At 44.7% G+C, this 17,317-nt stretch overlaps 2 protein-coding genes across 2 annotated transcripts; one reads left to right on the top strand and one right to left on the bottom strand.

Moving 5' to 3' along the window:
* Positions 1 to 9,658: 9,658 nt before the first annotated feature.
* Positions 9,659 to 11,158, top strand: LOC147101451 (interferon alpha-13-like). The gene is made up of 4 exons (XM_085966729.1): positions 9,659 to 9,783; positions 9,871 to 9,960; positions 10,128 to 10,358; positions 10,734 to 11,158. Exons 1-4 carry the CDS (start codon positions 9,661 to 9,663, stop codon positions 10,830 to 10,832), a joined length of 543 nt encoding a protein of 180 aa, XP_085822855.1. The 5' UTR covers positions 9,659 to 9,660; the 3' UTR covers positions 10,833 to 11,158.
* A 3,105-nt stretch (positions 11,159 to 14,263) lies between these two features.
* On the bottom strand, positions 14,264 to 16,094 carry LOC147101452 (interferon alpha-21-like). The gene is made up of 4 exons (XM_085966730.1): positions 15,963 to 16,094; positions 15,486 to 15,575; positions 14,769 to 15,008; positions 14,264 to 14,662 (listed from the first exon to the last, which is right to left on the bottom strand). Exons 1-4 carry the CDS (start codon positions 16,092 to 16,094, stop codon positions 14,567 to 14,569), a joined length of 558 nt encoding a protein of 185 aa, XP_085822856.1. The 3' UTR covers positions 14,264 to 14,566.
* Between the last annotated feature and the right edge of the window lie 1,223 nt (positions 16,095 to 17,317).

Consider the following 17,317-nt stretch of genomic DNA (forward strand, 5'->3'; position numbering starts at 1 on the left):
TACTCAAACCAAGTGCGTAGTGAGTTTTATTACGTCACTACCTTATGGGACACCTTATAGGAATCACCAGGAGAAAGGGAGAGCTTGGTTATCGGCATCTTGCTAGGGCTCCCCCTTGTTCTGGAAAGGAATGGGAGGAGGTCATGAGGTCAGGCAGAGCAGCACCAGCTTCCACAGGAGAGAGGGGCAGAAGGAATAGGGAGTGAAATGGATTCCTCCCCACCACCGCACCCCCCCCCCCCGGCCGTGGGTGCAGGACATCCCTCCTCCTCTGGATCTCCTCCAGCAGGACCTTCAGTGCCACGACCTGTGCCTCCATTCACTCAGCCCCTGATCCATACTGAAAGCTGCTACTGCGTGTCAGCCAGCGCACTCCACTCCTTCAGTGCATGGAGCCCAATATACTGCTCCACGAAAATTGCGGCCAATCAGCACCTGAGTGCTAAACCTGCAGGTGTCTGTTTTAGTACCTGCAGGCACGTTTAAATCACGGCAATCTTCAATTAGCCCTAAAATTGTGAGCTAAAACCAGACTTTCAAAAAGGTGATCTTATTAGCACAGCACCCACTTAGGGCCTGTTTTCACTCTTTCACCAAAATAACCCCCATAGAGAACAAAAGCAAAGAAGTTATGCAAAACTTTTACAAAGCACTGGTAGGCTTCAATCAATGGGCCAGAAATTCGGGTCCCCACACTTGAGTACACGCTGGGTACTCATGCGTAGGGCCAACAGAAGTGCCGGTTTCGTGCATGCATGGGAAACCAGAACTTCCGTTCCTTTGAAGTAAGGGGTTCACAGGTCAAATGCGTGCACCGGAGAGGCAGCACGTACACCTGGAACTTCCGTTTTTTTTACAGATTTCTCCGGGAGGGTAAGTCTCCAGTAGCTACGCTTTTAAAAAGCAGTTGCAAGGCTTGCTTTTAACAAGGTAAGTGGTGAATTAAGTAAAATTAAAACATTTTTTCCACAGGTTTATTATTTTTAAATACTTTAAAGAAAGGTAAGTTTATTTTTAGCCCCGTTAAAAACTGTAATTAATTTTTTCAAAAAATTAAATTATTGTTTAAAATAGTTATTTTATATAATTTATAGTTACTTTTAAAATGTGATTTAAAAAAAAAATTATTTGAAGTTTTAGTTAGGTTTCGGGGCCAATTTCTATTCATGGATTTGACAGGTCTTCCTGTCAAATCTATGAATAGAGATTCCCTGCTACCATTGGCTCTCCATGGCCCACGTGATCCCAGGGGACACTTCAAACTAACTGCGTCCCTGGGATACGCAAGCACTGCGCGCCGCAGTTGGAGCAGGCCCAGGATCGGAATCCCGCGCGAGCCCACAGCTCAACGGCCGGCGCGCTAGGTAAGTGCAGGTCGGGGTCTTGCACCTGCGGGAAGCCCCCTACATGAACTTCTGGCCCATTGTGTCCAGTTCTGCGCCTTGCACTTTAGGAAGGATGCCAAGGCCTTGGAGAGGGTGCAGAGGAGATTTACCAGAATGACACCAGGGATGAGGGACTACAGTAATTTGGAGAGAATAGAGAAGCTGGGCTCGTTCTCCTTAGAGCACAGATGGTTAAAGGGAGGTTTAATAGAGGGGTTCAAAATTGTGAGGGGTTTTGATAGTGGAAATGAGAGCCAATTTCCCCTGGCAGGAAGGTTAGTATCCAGAGGACACAGATTTAACATAATTGGCAAAGGAACCAGGGAGGAGATGAGGAGTTTTTTTTCCAGTGAGTTGTTATGATCTGGAATGCATTGCCTGAAAGGGTGGTGGAAGCAGATTCAACAGTAACTTTCAAAAGCGAATTGGATAAATACTTGAAAATGAAAATTTGAAAGGCTGTGAGGATAGAGCTGGGGGAGTGAAACCAATTCAATAGATCTTTCAACGAGCCAGCATAGGCACAATGAATCGAATGGCCTCTTTCTGTGCTAAGGATTCTATAACTTTGTGTCAGATATTTAAATCATAGTACTAATCAACTCTTATTAATACCGGAATAATAATTGAAGTAATATTTGACTTTACAGTGCATCATTGAAATGACTTGAGCAGGGCTTGACTCAGCACTCTTCCCGATGCAGACTGTGTTCTGTGTTTTTAAACAAATGGAAACTTTTACCACATGAATCTAGCTATACTTGCAGCTACACTGCGCATTTTACATCGCTGAGAATCAGTTTCTGCTTGCTAATAACTGAAGTGTGCAACATAACTGAAACCAAACCAGCTTCAGTTCGGGTTTCTGCAACTGCTGTGCGTCCACTTCCAAGATCCTGCTCGTTTCTCACCCTGCCTCTCCCTCATGGCCTAGCTGATATCGAACAGCTAATTGCTGGAACCTGGCCGCTGATTCCATCACTGAATCATAGAAGTTACAGCACAGAAGGATACCACTCAACCCATCTCTCCTGCACTGGTACTAACTCTTCACTTGCACCAATCTAACACTATTTCCCTGTCGGTTTCCCCTATTCATTTTATATGCTTATTTTTCAACTATGCCTCCAGTTCGCTTAATAACGTTACCGCCTCTGTTGTAACACTGAAGTTATAGTATCACCAAATAATTACGTTAATTTGCAGATTTTGTGATTGAATGGGTTTCCGGCAGAAATTCCACTGAACCAAACTTTTCCGGGCAAAGCTCAATTTTACACCTGGTTGAAGCCATTTGGAGAATTTTCTGAACGGTGGATAATTTTCTGCCTCCTTATTTCCTTTGCTAATATTATGTATGTTAGAGCTCTTTGATTCCAGATTAGCTAGGCCCACATCACTGAAATTGCACAGAATGACATAGAATTTACAGCACAGAAAGAAGCCATTGGGTCCAACTGGTCCATGCTGGTGTTTATGCTCCAGGCGAGCCTCCTCCTACCACATAACCTTTATTCCTGAGATATCTCCAAGATATTCATCATTCCTCGAACTACTGCTCTCGCCGCATCCTGAGATCCACGCTCAACGCCATGCGGCGCCACATGAACACACTCGACTTCTCTCTTCAGCAACACCGGCGCACTCTATCTCAAAGCTGTCCGGGTCCTCAGTTCCACTTCATCCTTCGACTCATCCGACGCTTCAACAAAAAACTTTTCTTCTTCCTTTCCGATGTCAAGGATCGCAAGCTTCATCAACTCTTGGACACCAATGCCCCTCCGGAACCTTCTTCCCCTTCACCTTCCTCTGACCCCCCTTCTCCCAATCTCACCCCCTGCCGTGTGTTCACTATCCCCTCTGACCTTCCACTCTCTGACCCTGAACGATCAGTCCTCAGCAAAGGCCTGAGCTTCATCCCCTTACGCCCCCACCTCAATGAATTTCAAGCTCGGCACGATGCTGAGCTCTTTTTCCGCCGCCTTCGTCTCCGTGCCCACTTCTTTGGCCAGGAGTCTTCCCCCCGCACAACTGACCCTTTCTCCCGCTTGCAGAATTCCCATTCTACCTGGACCCCTCCCCCTGGCCTCTTACCCTCTCTAGATCTTTTCATCGCTAACTGCCGACGTGACATCGGCCGTCTCCATTTCTCTGCTCCCCTCACTCACTCCAACCTACCTCCCTCTGAACTTGCAGCACTCCATTCTCTTAGATCCAACCCTGACATTGTCATTAAACCCACTGACAAGGGTGGTGCTGTTGCTGTTTGGCGTACTGACCTCTACCTAGCGGAAGCTGAACGCCAACTCTCCGACACCTCCTCCTACCTCCACCTGGACCATGACCCCACTACCGAACATCAAACCACCGTTTCCAAGACTGTCACTGACCTCATCTCCTCTGGAGATCTTCCCCCCGCTGCCACCAACCTCATAGTTCCCCAACCCCGCACAGCCCGCTTCTACCTCCTTCCCAAGATCCACAAACAGGACTGCCCTGGTAGACCCATCGTTTCAGCCTGTTCTTGCCCTACGGAACTTATCTCTTCCTATCTTGACTCTATCTTTTCTCCCCTTGTCCAGTCTCTTCCCACCTACATCCGCGACTCTTCGGACGCCCTCCGCCACTTTAACAGTTTCCAGTTTCCTGGCCCCAACCGCTTCCTTTTCACCATGGACGTACAATCCCTCTACACCTCCATCCCCCACCCGGATGGCCTGAGGGCACTCCGCTTCTTCCTTGAACAGAGGCCCGACCAGTCCCCATCCACCACGACGCTCCTCCGCCTGGCTGAACTTGTTCTCACATTGAACAACTTCTCCTTTAACTCCACTCATTTCCTCCAAATCAAAGGTGTTGCCATGGGTACCCGCATGGGTCCCAGCTATGCCTGCCTTTTCGTGGGCTATGTGGAACAATCTTTGTTCCAGTCCTACTCGGGTCCCCTCCCTCACCTCTTTTTCCGATACATTGATGACTGTATCGGTGCCGTTTCCTGCTCTCGCCCCGAACTTGACAATTTCATTCACTTTGCCTCCAATTTCCACCCTTCCCTCACCTTCACATGGTCCATCTCTGACTCTTCCCTTCCCTTCCTCGACTTCTCCGTCTCCATCTCTGGGGATAGGTTATCGACCAATATTTACTACAAGCCCACTGACTCCCACAGCTACCTGGACTACACTTCCTCCCACCCCGCTTCCTGTAAGGACTCTATTCCATTCTCCCAGTTTCTCCGCCTCCGCCGTATCTGCTCCGACGATGCCACCTTCCACACCAGTGCTTCAGACATGTCTTCCTTTTTCCGCAACTGAGGATTCCCCTCTACCGTGGTTGACACTGCCCTCGACTGTGTCAGTTCTATCTCCCGCACCTCTGCCCTCACCCCTGCCCCTCCCTCCCGGAACCACGATAGGGTTCCCCTTGTCCTCACCTTTCACCCCACCAGCCTCCACATTCAACGGATCATCCTCCGGCATTTCCGCTACCTCCAAAGTGATCCCACCACCAAACGTATCTTCCCCTCCCCTCCCCTTTCAGCATTCCGCAGGGACCGCTCTCTCCGAGACACCCTAGTCCACTCCTCTATCACCCCAAACAGCCCTTCCCCTTCGCCTGGCACCTTCCCGTGCAAGCGGAGGAGATGTAACACCTGCCCCTATACCTCCCCCCTCCCCACTGTCCAGGGCCCCAAACACCCCTTCCAGGTGAAACAGCGATTTACTTGTACTTCTCGCAATCTAGTATACTGTATTCGCTGCTCACGATGCGGTCTCCTCTACATTGGGGAGACCAAACGCAGATTGGGTGACTGCTTTGCGGAACATCTCCGTTCAGTCCGTAAGGGTAACCCCGAGCTTCCGGTCACCTGTCATTTCAATTCACCGCTCCATTCCCACTCGGACCTCACGGTCCTTGGCCTCTTGTACTGTTCCACGGAAGCTCAACGTAAACTCGAGGAACAGCACCTCATCTTCCGATTAGGCACTTTACAGCCTTCCGGACTCAATATCGAGTTCAACAATTTCAGATCATAACCTCGGCCCCTATTTCATTTTTACTTATATTTTTCCACTCCTTTCCTCCCCCCCCCTTTCCTTTTGTTTCTCTCTCACACCTGGCAGCTATCTTTTGCCCTGCCAGTACACTTTACACCTAATCCCAGCCTATTACCATCTCGTCTAGCTTCTAATCTCTTTTACTTCTTTCGGTTCTTTTATTCTTTTGTCCGATCGCAGCCCTGCCTTCGATCTAGTTCCTTTTCTCTCCAGTTTTGAAGAAGGGTCAAACCCGAAACGTCAACTCAAATTTCTCTCCACGGATGTTGCCTGACCTGCTGAGTTTTTCCAGCATTTTCTGTTGTTATTTCGGATTTCCAACATCTGCAGTATTTTGCTATCGCCCTTGTGTGTTTAGTTAGCTTTCACTTAAATGCATCTATGTTATTCACCTCAACCACTCCCTGTAATAGAGTTCCACATTCTAACCACTCTTTGGGTCAAGAAGTTCCTCCTGAAACCCCTGTTGGATTTATTAGTGACTATCTTATATTTATGGATTCTAGTGTTGGACTCCCCACAAGTGGAAACATTTTCCCCAAGGTTACCCTATCAAACCCTTTCATAATCTTAGAGACATCTATCAGGTCACCCCTCAATCTTCTCTTTTCTAACAAAAAGAGCCCCAGCCGGTTCAGTCTTTCCTGATATAAATTGTCTGCTGAATCTCCATTGTTACGAAATTCATTCCTATGTTTAATAGTTTTTATATATGTTGCTTGTAGAGACCGAGTCCTCCTCGCTTAATCTTTCCTGCTGTGCTTTGGTAGCAAAAATAGGATGCAGCTGTGTACTGTTATTCACATAAGTGCCATTAATTCAGAATTCGTGGGCACTGGTTGTCACAAACCAGCCACAATTTCCGATCTCAGGCTGTGACGAAGTCATCATTACTGAAATTATGATACTACTTGTTTTCCTCCACCACAGGCCTTTCAGTTTCCTGTTCCAGCAAAGTATGTTGCATGAAATTCTCTTCAATTTTCTTTATTTTTGTTGTTACCACTTATGATACCAACGTTGAATTGTTTAGTAGAGTGCACGACTGCTCATTCGTCCACCATTTGCCTTCGCCGTTAGTTCCCCCCTATCTGCTGTAATAACAGCCATAAACAAAAGGGGAGAAAGTCTCTTTCTCCAATCGAGGTCTCCGTGTGCAATCACGTGTTCTAAAAAGAGTGACTTGTATTTTGGGCACTAGGCTGACTGGGGCACTCCGCTGAAAGTGTCTGATCGTGGAAACTAAGACAGAGTCAGGCATGGTTTGTACTTGGTTGGAAACTCACCTGGGAAATACAAGGTGCTGTAGGCTTCAATTCACAACTCCCAAGATAAACGTGGCCCACCGCGAGTCCTTGCCCAGGTGACCTTGGAGGGGGAGCATGTGGTGGCATGCTTGAGGCCTTCCATGATCAGTGGACACGGCAGAAAACAGAGTGCCTAATAGACATTTGCAATAACATAAAACTTAGTTATATAAGATTCATTTAGTTTTGTTAAAATGGGATTAGCTGCTTTATTTAAGCATTTCGCAGAGCATTCGTGCGTCCGCTAAAGGCACAACAGTAGATTTTTAGTCTTATTAAAATGATCAAAGTAATACATTCACATTTACAATTAGTTACGTTCGGTTTATTTTGGTGATGTGAATCTATTTCCCACATGGTTATTGCTCCTGGCAACATTAGCAGAATGATTAGACAGTGTACAAAGTACACACTCACCTCTAACCTCTTGCTGAGCTGGTGCAGGTCCAGGGACTTGGTGCTCAGTGATGTCCTTTCTGTTTTACACTGTAGTGGAATGGGCCCTCCCTGCAACAGGAGAGAGCGACTGTCAGAACCGGCTCCAGGCACACGCTTCACAATCGGTACTTACTCTCAGAAATGTTTCCCTTAAAACCACTGTACTCATTCATTGTCACTGAACAAGTTGTTTCAAGATTTTACCGAAGATGGTTACGGTCACGGAAGGAGCGTTAATCGCGGCCAGAAATCCTTCCACCACTTCATACAGTTCCCCAAAGGGAACAGTGTGAAGACACGTACGACCGACCTGAAATGTATTCAGCTGCCCATCTGACGGAATCAACACGGTTTCTACACAATTCCTTCGTTATTTTGATACTTCAACGTGAATTCCACCAAGGAAATATTCCACACCGGTTGATGCAGTTTTGTAATAAAACTGATTCAATCTCAGCACTTCCTCGACAGGAGATTATCCCGAGAAACTAGTGGTTAAGATTGGTTACTCTTATCCCCGGACCTCTATATAAACCCACCATTCTACTGAGGGTCTCTTGAGCATCGCTGTTAAAAACATATTGTAACTGCAGCCTCTGGCAGTCCTGGTCCAGGGTCACGGGCAACATGACGAACAAAATCCAGTCTCCAGACACTCGGAAAAAACACGTTGAACCAACACCGGGGTGGGGGTGGACTATCTGGCTGGCTTCATCCCCCTTAAACGCTGCCTGAATCTCTTTTACTCTTTCCAGCGTTTTGTTCCAAGCGATGCACTGGTCACTGCCTCAACTACTCGCTTGCAAAGCATTCCAGCCTTTAACAGCTGTGGGAAGTTAAAACAGAAAACGCTGCAAACGCTGAGCAGGTCACTCGGCATCTTCGGAGAGATCAGATAAGTTCACGTTTCATCTGCGAATTGTTCTTCAGACTTTTTAATACTGGAGCACTGCTGTCCTGGGGAAATGTGCCCCAGTGAATCCACAGCAAAGGTGGTCTTAAAACATAATTGAGGCTTCCCTGAATCCCTCTCTCTTAGGCAGTCCCTCGGAACAGAGGATGACTTGCTTCCACATTAAGAATGAGTTCTCAGGTGACTGGTGAGTCCAATGCGGGACCTATAGTCTCTGTCACAGGTGGGGCAGATGGTGGTTGAAGGGGCGGGTGGGTGGGGTGCTTGGGTTGATGTGCGCTCCTTCCGCTCCTTGCGCTTGGCTTCCGCTTGCTCGCAGCGAAGAGACTCGAGGTGTTCGTGCCTTCCCGGATGCTTCTCCTCCACTTTCTGCGGTCTTGGGCCAGGGATTCCCAGGTGTCGATGTTGCACTTTTTCAAGGAGGCTTTGAGGGTGTCCTTGAAGTGTTTCCTCTGCCCACCTGGAGCGCTCCTGCTGTGTCGGAGTTCCAAGTAGAGCGCTTGTTTTGGGAGTCTCCTATCGGGCATGAGGACAATGTGACCCATCCATCGGAGCTTATCGAGCGTGGTCAAAGCTTCGATGCTGGGGATGTTGGCCTGAGAGAATACTGACGTTGGTGCGCCTATCCTGCCAATGGATTTGCAGGATATTGTGGAGGCAGCGTTGGTGGTACCTCTCCAGTGCCCTGAATCTACCAATCGGGGATCAGACTTTCTGCTGCTCCAGGCCTCACGGTTAAAGAGCGGAGGTTAGAGGGTTGGGTTCATCTTTCCGCAAAAAAAGGGACAGGGAGCGGCAGTCGGAATAATGGAGCTCAGGCCCAGCGGCCAGATCTGGGACCTCCCCAGGTGCGAAACACTGGGAGACCCAACTTGGGGAAGCGAGCGGAATAACTCGGGGAATAATGATCGCCCACCGGGGCGGCGGGAGGTTTATTTATAAATAATGCAATCAGCTGACAGTTTACCCATCCGACCCTCGACGGCTTCTCAAAAAGTTGGGACAATCTGATCTTTTGGGATTCATTGGGTAAGAAAACTCTAAGAAATTCTCCGATTGACCCAGATTCATTGGGAAATAAAACTCTAAGAAATTCTCCGACTGACCCAGATTCATTGGGAAATAAAACTCTAAGAAATTCTCCGATTGATCCAGTGCAGTTTTGCTTTTACTTCTGATTGAACAAGGGGTTGTTTTGGTGTTTCCTCAATTCAGAGCGGCGACATGCGCTCAAACCACACGTGGGCTGAAAGCGAAATCGGATGAGCTTTGACAGACCTCAGCATTTCAAAATCGAATGTGGCTAAATGGGCTTTTCACTTTGATGATGCAAACTGCAGACCCTTTATATTCGGCATGGTCTCTCTCTGACACTTCACTCCTGAACCGAATATCAATTGACACTTGTCTCTGTCGAAGGATTCATCTGAAACAGGTAAGACACTGCCGAGTTTGTTCATATACTAACCGACATTAAAGTGGCTTTTGTTTGATATTGATCGCTAATGATTTTATCACTCTGCTATTTCAGATCGCTCCTTTACCCTTTCTGCTTGAACATGGCTCTCTCGTGCATTTGGAGATTTGGGATTGTGTTGCTCTCCTTGGCCGGGACCCTGAGTCTGGGCTGTGAGAGGCTACACGTTCACAACACAGAGACTCTGGGCAGACTGATTGAAATGGTAAGCTTGAACTGACCTTGATCTATCCCATCTCCAGCATTTGTGTGTGTGGCAAATTGTATTAACCGGAATTCTCTTGTGTTCCAGGGAGGTCGACTGCCCCGGCACTGTGTGACAAAGAGAGCGGCACTGCAGACCCAACCCCTCGACCTGATCACATATTCAAACAACTTAAATGTAAGTATCTAGTTCAGAATGTATTTCTGTTGTAGCGGTGCCTGCCTTATTGATCAGTCTTTTAATTGTATACATAACATTTGGACAGCCACCAGTATTCCATATGGTCCTTTGACCTTTTCAGTAGTGCCAAGTTTTCTCATAAAGTCACTGTGTGTATTTCATAGGCCGGGGACAAGATCCTGGTTATCCACCAAACATTGGATCAAATCAACAGGACTTTCAGTGAGAATCTTCACACCGCGCCCTGGGACGCTGCCTCGCTGGAAAGTTTTCGGGTTGAACTGAATCAGCAGCTGGAGGAGCTGAGAGAGTGTGTCAGGGAACCTCGGTCAGACTCCAACAGCCAGGAAATTCAGGAATACTTCGGGAAGCTGAGGGAGTTTTTAGAGCTGGAGGTATGGGAATTAATGTTTGATTGTTTTATTCCGAGTGAAGCACCATATGGATAACCCCAATGTAGCAGAGTCCCGAGCCTGTAAATACCCGGGGGTAGCAATGACTCCTGTCACTACATGTAGACACCATCGGTGCATTGGTGAAGATTCCCTCTGGTGAGAATTTCCGGTGAAATCTGTTAGAAAATTTTAATAATTCCACTGTAACCTCAGTCAGAGGAATTCGGCATGAAGAGATTTGTCATGTCCCAACACTCCGGGACCAAATTAATCCTTATACTCCCGTAAAAACTGTACCGGGACTTTTCAACATAGATTGTTGGTTGTTTTCCCAGTATATTCCCGATAATACATTTCAACTTTTCTGCCTTTCAGAGATTCGGTGACTGTGCCTGGAGAATCGTCCACTCTCAGACCAAGGCCCGTTTACAGCAGATCCAGACCATAATAGCAAAAATCAAGAAAAGCAACTGAAGATCACGGAGCGAAAATTTTAAACAGAATATTTTCTAATTGCACGAACAAATGTATTAATTTATTAGAATATTTTTACAATTCCAGTATTTTCGCTATTTAAAATATCGACAATGTTACAGCTACTCTCACTGCCAGAGGTAATGTTAAGGAACCTTGAAATGATCATGTAATAGTGATGTTAAATTATTTGTATTTATTATATCCATATATTTTGCAATAACGCGTTAGTTTTGCACAGTGAGGAAACTAAGTTACAAGAAAATGTTACTTATTTATTTATATTTATTGAATCATATTTATAACTGGACCAGATCGTTGTTGTTTGAAAGGTGTTTTATACAAACGTATGTGTTTCAATAAATTATTTTTGCATCTTCGCTCTGCCTCATTAAGTTTTATTCATTTCGACAATGGACTGTATGATTATATTGTTGGATGTTTGTGTTTGGATCTGGTCTGTGAATGTGAACCAGTCCCAGGCAGAATAATGAAACTTAAAGAGATCTAGCCGAGTTCCCAAGGTGTTGCACTGGTTCGGGAGTTACCTTGTTGCGACTGGGAGTGCTGGTGTTGGGTGTCTATAAGGATTTGGATAGAAGTTTGTAAAATCTACTGGGAGACAGGGAAGTGCAGTTATATTAATAAATATGTGTGCATGTCTCACAGAGAGGAGGATATGCTCACATGTCCAACATGAAACTGGGACGTTAAACCAAGGTCTGCCTGTTTAGGTGGGGGTTAAAGTTCCAAATGCACTTGTTAAAGGAAAGCAGGAACGAGTGCAGGTGCCCTGGCCGACATCCCTCCCTCAAGCAGCATCACCAAACTAGATTAACTGGTCAATTATCTCACATGTGTTTGCTGGGTGCTGAATTAACAGTCACATTTACCTACAAAAGTCATTCATCAGCTTTAAAACACTTTGGACAAAGTTTCCATCCTGCCTCCCTCCCTCCCTCCCTCCTTCCCAGAAATCAGCTCGATAAGATCAAAATACCTATTTTTATTCAACCACAGAAAGCCCATCATTGCCAGCTACAATATCAAATCAGCAAAAGGCGGAGATGTTTACTATAGAAATATACATTTATCTGATGAGTTTTACAGAACCTAAAGAACACGAATCATGGAATGGTTCCTTGTTTTAACGAAAAGTTGTTTAAAACATTTATATTTTGTCTTAAACTTCTTCTCTTCTTCCTTCAATGATTTAAGGTGGTTAAATGCAAAGAAATCAGCACAAAAATGTTCCTTACCTACAATATTAGACAAGCAGTTGTCCCAGCTGTTCATGCTGTGTGTTACTTTAGTGAGAATCAAGAAATATAAAGCTGCTGAAAAGATTAAACTGATTTGCATCAGTCCCTCTTTGCCACAGGATATAATAAGGTTAGGTGGCGATAGATGAGGCAGAAGCTCTTGAAGAACTACAGCCCCGATTGCTCTGTCAAAGTGGGGATGCGGTGGAAACTCCAATATGGCCAAGAAAAATTGACAAATGACAATAATGTGGGCAATACAGGTTTTTTATTGACGATACATATAATAGTCTGTAAATGAAAGCTTTGATATTGATTTAATGTTACACACAGTTGTATTTGCACCAAACAGCCAGTTAACCAAAGCAATATAGCAATGGAATAAAATTCGGTAACTTAATGCAAATTGCAGTCGTGCACTTTCATTATTCTTAATCTATAAGTGGAAATGTAAACTGTGTGGTAGATAATTATCAGAATATATTTGTGTTTCACAAAAGCTTTCCGCGTGCCATTTACTGCATAGATATTGTACATCAATGTGAAGCGCACGGAGATGAATTTCCAATGGTAAAACCCTTCCTCCTCAAATGGAAGAGGACATTCTCACCAGATATTGTACGAACATTCCCCTCAAGAGATTGGTAGATTCTTTGGAGGTCTGAATGGCGACAACACGGCATGACTGACTGCTGGAGTCTCACCCGTCTGTGGACCAGAACAAGCAGAAAGACAAACTGCTGTGACAACTGGAACCCAGGATACTGCAAATCATTCCCTAAAATCAATAGGTCATTCGTTCTTTACTCAGAGAGTAGTTCCAACGTGGAACATGCTCCAACATCGAGAAGTTGAGGCAAATAGAATCGATGCCTTTAAGGGAAAGCTATATAAGTACAGGAGGGAGGAAGGAATAGAAGGATATGCAGATTAAGTAGGATGAGAGGAGTATCGAGTGGAGCATAAATACCAGCACAGACCACGTGGTCCAAATGGCCTGTTTCTGTGCTGTAAGTTCTAAGCAAATCTATGTAATTCCACAATCCTGCATTCCATCTGGTTAACTTCAGAGTCTGTTCCGTCCTCGACACCAGAATGGCCACAAATTTAGCATTGGTGCTCAAATCTCTTCCCATTGACATTGGTATCAATGCGTGGCAAGATGTGAATGGTGCTGGCTAAAAACATTGTGGGAGAGGATCGCCTGTTTTTGCAGCCATGGAATTCAATGAGTTTCAGTGTACCTCAAGCCCTCTCGCACTCTGTTAGATTGCCTACACTGACGGGGAGCCTAAGCATAAGAGCCATTAACTGATACCTATTCTGATTATACTGGCATGTTTACGTCTTTAGAGGCAATAATTCATTTTTAATTGCCGTGATTTTATTAATTTTTCTTTACAAACATTTTGTTCTAATTTCCATTCCGTCGAATTCTGTGTTGCGAATAATTCGATCATTTTTGTTTGTTGTAAAATGTAGCCAAAATTTTCCATTCATAAAAATTAAGATTGATCAATGCCGGGATTTGTTAGTCACCGCTATATGTTTGTTTTCGTTCACACATTATTTCAAGAAACCAAATATCGCAGATTACACATTCAAGTTAGAAAACCGGGCACCATTTAACAACAAGGCGATCGTCTCGAGAAACGGTCAAATTTATTTTTAAAGAAAAATATCCACAGTAGTTTTTAAACTATTGTAGTTCTGGTATATGGTTCCAATATATTTACCGGTGCATATTGACAGCCGAGTGTGCATTCGAACAGCAATTTAATAAACATTGGATCTGGGTGAGGCGGCACAGCTGAACAGGACTCACAGGAGCCATGACACCTCCAACAAACATTTTATTTTCATGGAAATGTGCCGATTTCGCATATGGCAGGAAAATGGTTCAATTTATTTAAATACACGGGGCAATATTCATTAGGAAGAGCGCTCATGGTGACCAGAGTCAGTGTGATTGAACCACACAGATAGAAAGTTAAATATGGCTTCAATTATTATTCAGGTATTAATGAGAGATGAGTAGAGCAATGATTTCAATATCTTACAAGGTCAACAAAAAACACACACAGACAAAGGACATGAACACCAATTTAGAAACGAAGACCACTTCATAAATATCAAAGTACAAAATATTTATTGCGAAACTAATTTGGGACACATCCGGTACCAACAAACACCGTGTATCGCGACATAGAACTAGTATAAATATATATCAATCAGCACCTCTGACATACACTAAATATCTTTCAATTTGAAATAAGTTCACACAGTACATCGACAGAAATATTCACCTCATAAATTAAATATTAAAGTTACAATCTGTTGTCCCAATGCCATTCTGACTGTTAAATCGGTTTGCGCGGTCGATCGAACAAAATAAGACTTTTATAAAATTCAACAATTTTTAATAAATATTCATTGTCCCCAGTCTCTACTAAACACATCTATGGAAAATCTTTAATTTCTTCTGATTTTTGCCGTTATTAAAAGGATGTGTTGTAAACGGGCCCTGGTCTCAGCCCGGATTATTTCCCAGGCGCAGTCACTGAATCTCTGAAAGAGAAATATTCAGGGAAATCCATTAGAGAATGAACCGGTTTAAATGGGGTGAAATGAACTACATGTCAGTAATCACACAGCCAAATATCAATTGTCCCACCTTCTGTTTGAGAAACTCTCTCAGTTTCCTAAAGTATGTGTGAATTGAGGCGTTTCTCCTCGGCCTGGACTCTGAGCCCGGTTTCCTGACACATTCTTCCAGCTCCTCGAGCTGCCGATCCAGGAGAAGACGGAAGTTTTCCACCTTGTCCCGGGGCCATGTGACTGAGCCCAGGTTCATGCTGTAGATCTTGGTGAGGTGACGCAGTGTTTGATGGACAATCTGGATCCTGTCCGGGGTCTGTGCAAAATACACACAATGACATTAGAGAGGATCTGGTCCCATTTAACCGGCCCGGGATAGGGCAAAACTCACAGCCAATCACCGCAGCTTAATCTAATGGACATCTGTAGATGTAAATATGTAAAGTATCTGAATTTCAAAGCGCAGCCCAGAGATTGCTGCTAGCAGTATCACTGGGTTAACACCCAATTGGTTCCTACCACATTCCGCTGTGGGCTATTTACCCCGTTTATTTAGCAGACGAATTCCTTCAATCAAATAGACATAAGAATATCAAACCATTCCGCAGAGTGTTGGTCCGCTAAAGGCCCAACAGTACATCTTCCGTCTTATTAAAATGATCAAAGTAACACATTCATATTTAAAATTAGTTACGTTCGGTTTATTTTGGTGATGTGAATCTCTTTCCCACATGGTTATTGCTCCTGGCAACATTAGCGGAATGATTAGACAGTGTACAAAGTACACACTCACCTCTAACCTCTTGCTGAGCTGGTGCAGGTCCAGGGACTTGGTGCTCAGTGATGTCCTTTCTGTTTTACACTGTAGTGGAATGGGCCCTCCCTGCAACAGGAGAGAGCGACTGTCAGAACTGGCTCCAGGCACACGCTTCACAATCGGTACTTACTCTCAGAAATGTTTCCCTTAAAACCACTGTCACTCATCCATTGTCACTGAACAATTTGTTTCAAGATTTTATCCCTTCCATATTTAACTGACCGTCTAACGGAACCAGTCACTCTTTATACAAAGTGTTACACGGTTTCTACACAATTCCTTCGTGATTTTGATACTTCAACGTGAATTCCATCAAGAAAATATTCCACACCAGTTGATGCAGTTTTGTAATAAAACTGATTCAATCTCAGCAGTTTCCCGACAGGAGATTATCCCGAGAAACTAGTGGTTAAGATTGGTTACTCTAATCCCTGGTTCTCTGAATAAACTCACCATTTCACGCAGGGCGCCTAGAGCCTGATTATTAATATTGTCAAGTAACTGCAGCCTCTGGCAGTCCTGGCTCAGGGTCCCGGGCAACAAGACTACCAAAATCCAGAGTCTCCAGACACTCGGAAAATCCATGTTGGACCAACACAGGGTAAAGCAGCGACCTGAAATCTCAGAAACGGACTGGATCGAGGTTCAGCTCCGAAAGCAGTATCTAGCCGAGCTGCACTCCTTCAGTGTTGGGTTGACAGGGATGTTCCTTCTGGGTGAGCGGAGCCCATTTTAAAAGGTGCACACTAGGATATTCCTTTGACGTTACAAAAACTGATCGATTTTGCTTCTAACCACAATATGTTTTCAGGGAATCTTTTCACTTCTTTCCAAAGTGACTTCATTTGAAACCTTTCACTTTCTGCTTAATTAAAACAGTGGTATTGACTCCGATCAATGAAGTCACAAGAAATATTCTTCGATTTTAAATACAGGGCAGATGGTTCTCTAAATTTCACAACGGCTGTTCCTCAGGTCCCGGGACTTTACAATAACAATTAATAAAATTATATTTTATGATCCTAAAATGCGGAACCGTTTTACATCAGAAACTACTCCGGTCACTGTCGGTGTAAAGCGTTAAAACTTTGGGTGGATTTTTTAAGCTATTAGACCGGGTCCTGTTCATTTCTAAGTACAAAGATCTGTCAGGTAAGGCTGGTGGTTCTATGGGGGATGGGGCAGAGAAGGAAACGGATGGAATGTGATTAACGAACCTGCAATAAAAATCCTGGAATCTTATAAATTATAAGAGAGAAATTCCGCTGTTTTACCCTTTGCTGGTATATTTATAGACAAGGCCATCGGCTTTCACTAGGCACCGGGAAACTCGCGGAACGGTGGAACTTGCCTTGCTCGGTAATTATAAATCAGCGGGCCTGCTAATAGCCGATTGCAGCTTGGTTTTGATTTCCTTTCCTTTCGCTTTTCACAAATGTTCGGCTTTCTCTTACAATTCTCCAGGAGTCAATCGTTTTTGTATTCTAGAGCTGGTCGCCCGCTGGTACATCACTAACTGGGCCATTGTTAATGGGTGAGCCTGCTCCGTGAACCAGGAGGCTGTTATTTTTTCTTTTTACCGGAACTTCCCGACCAGGAGGCTGTTGGTCCAGAATTATCCTTATAGAACACACACACATTGCATAATGACCAGGAATTGTATGCTGGCCAATATCTCCTCTTTAACTCACAAGTGCTGCAGCCAATTATAGCTCCTCAACAGCTGAGACCGGCTAACTCAGCAATGACTGGAATTGAGTCATACATCGGTCCAGGCAGCGGGCGATCGAGGGGGTCGTCCGGCCGGA

This window comes from Somniosus microcephalus, chromosome 24, assembly GCF_052327205.1.
Source record: "Somniosus microcephalus isolate GS21.2 chromosome 24, FLI_Smic_1.0, whole genome shotgun sequence".
Taxonomy (NCBI): Eukaryota; Metazoa; Chordata; class Chondrichthyes; order Squaliformes; family Somniosidae; genus Somniosus; species Somniosus microcephalus.

What these genes read in the sequence shown, in the direction of transcription:
- LOC147101452 (XM_085966730.1), bottom strand. Translation starts at nt 16,094, where the DNA reads ATGGATTTTCCGAGTGTCTGGAGACTCTGGATTTTGGTAGTCTTGTTG. An exon ending in TAGGCGCCCTGCGTGAAATG is followed by an intron (nt 15,576 to 15,962) that starts GTGAGTTTATTC and finishes CTCCTGTTGCAG; the next exon opens with GGAGGGCCCATTCCACTACA. An exon ending in GAGAGTTTCTCAAACAGAAG is followed by an intron (nt 14,663 to 14,768) that starts GTGGGACAATTG and finishes TTTCTCTTTCAG; the next exon opens with AGATTCAGTGACTGCGCCTG.
- LOC147101451 (XM_085966729.1), top strand. Translation starts at nt 9,661, where the DNA reads ATGGCTCTCTCGTGCATTTGGAGATTTGGGATTGTGTTGCTCTCCTTG. An exon ending in TGGGCAGACTGATTGAAATG is followed by an intron (nt 9,784 to 9,870) that starts GTAAGCTTGAAC and finishes CTTGTGTTCCAG; the next exon opens with GGAGGTCGACTGCCCCGGCA. An exon ending in CATATTCAAACAACTTAAAT is followed by an intron (nt 9,961 to 10,127) that starts GTAAGTATCTAG and finishes TGTATTTCATAG; the next exon opens with GCCGGGGACAAGATCCTGGT.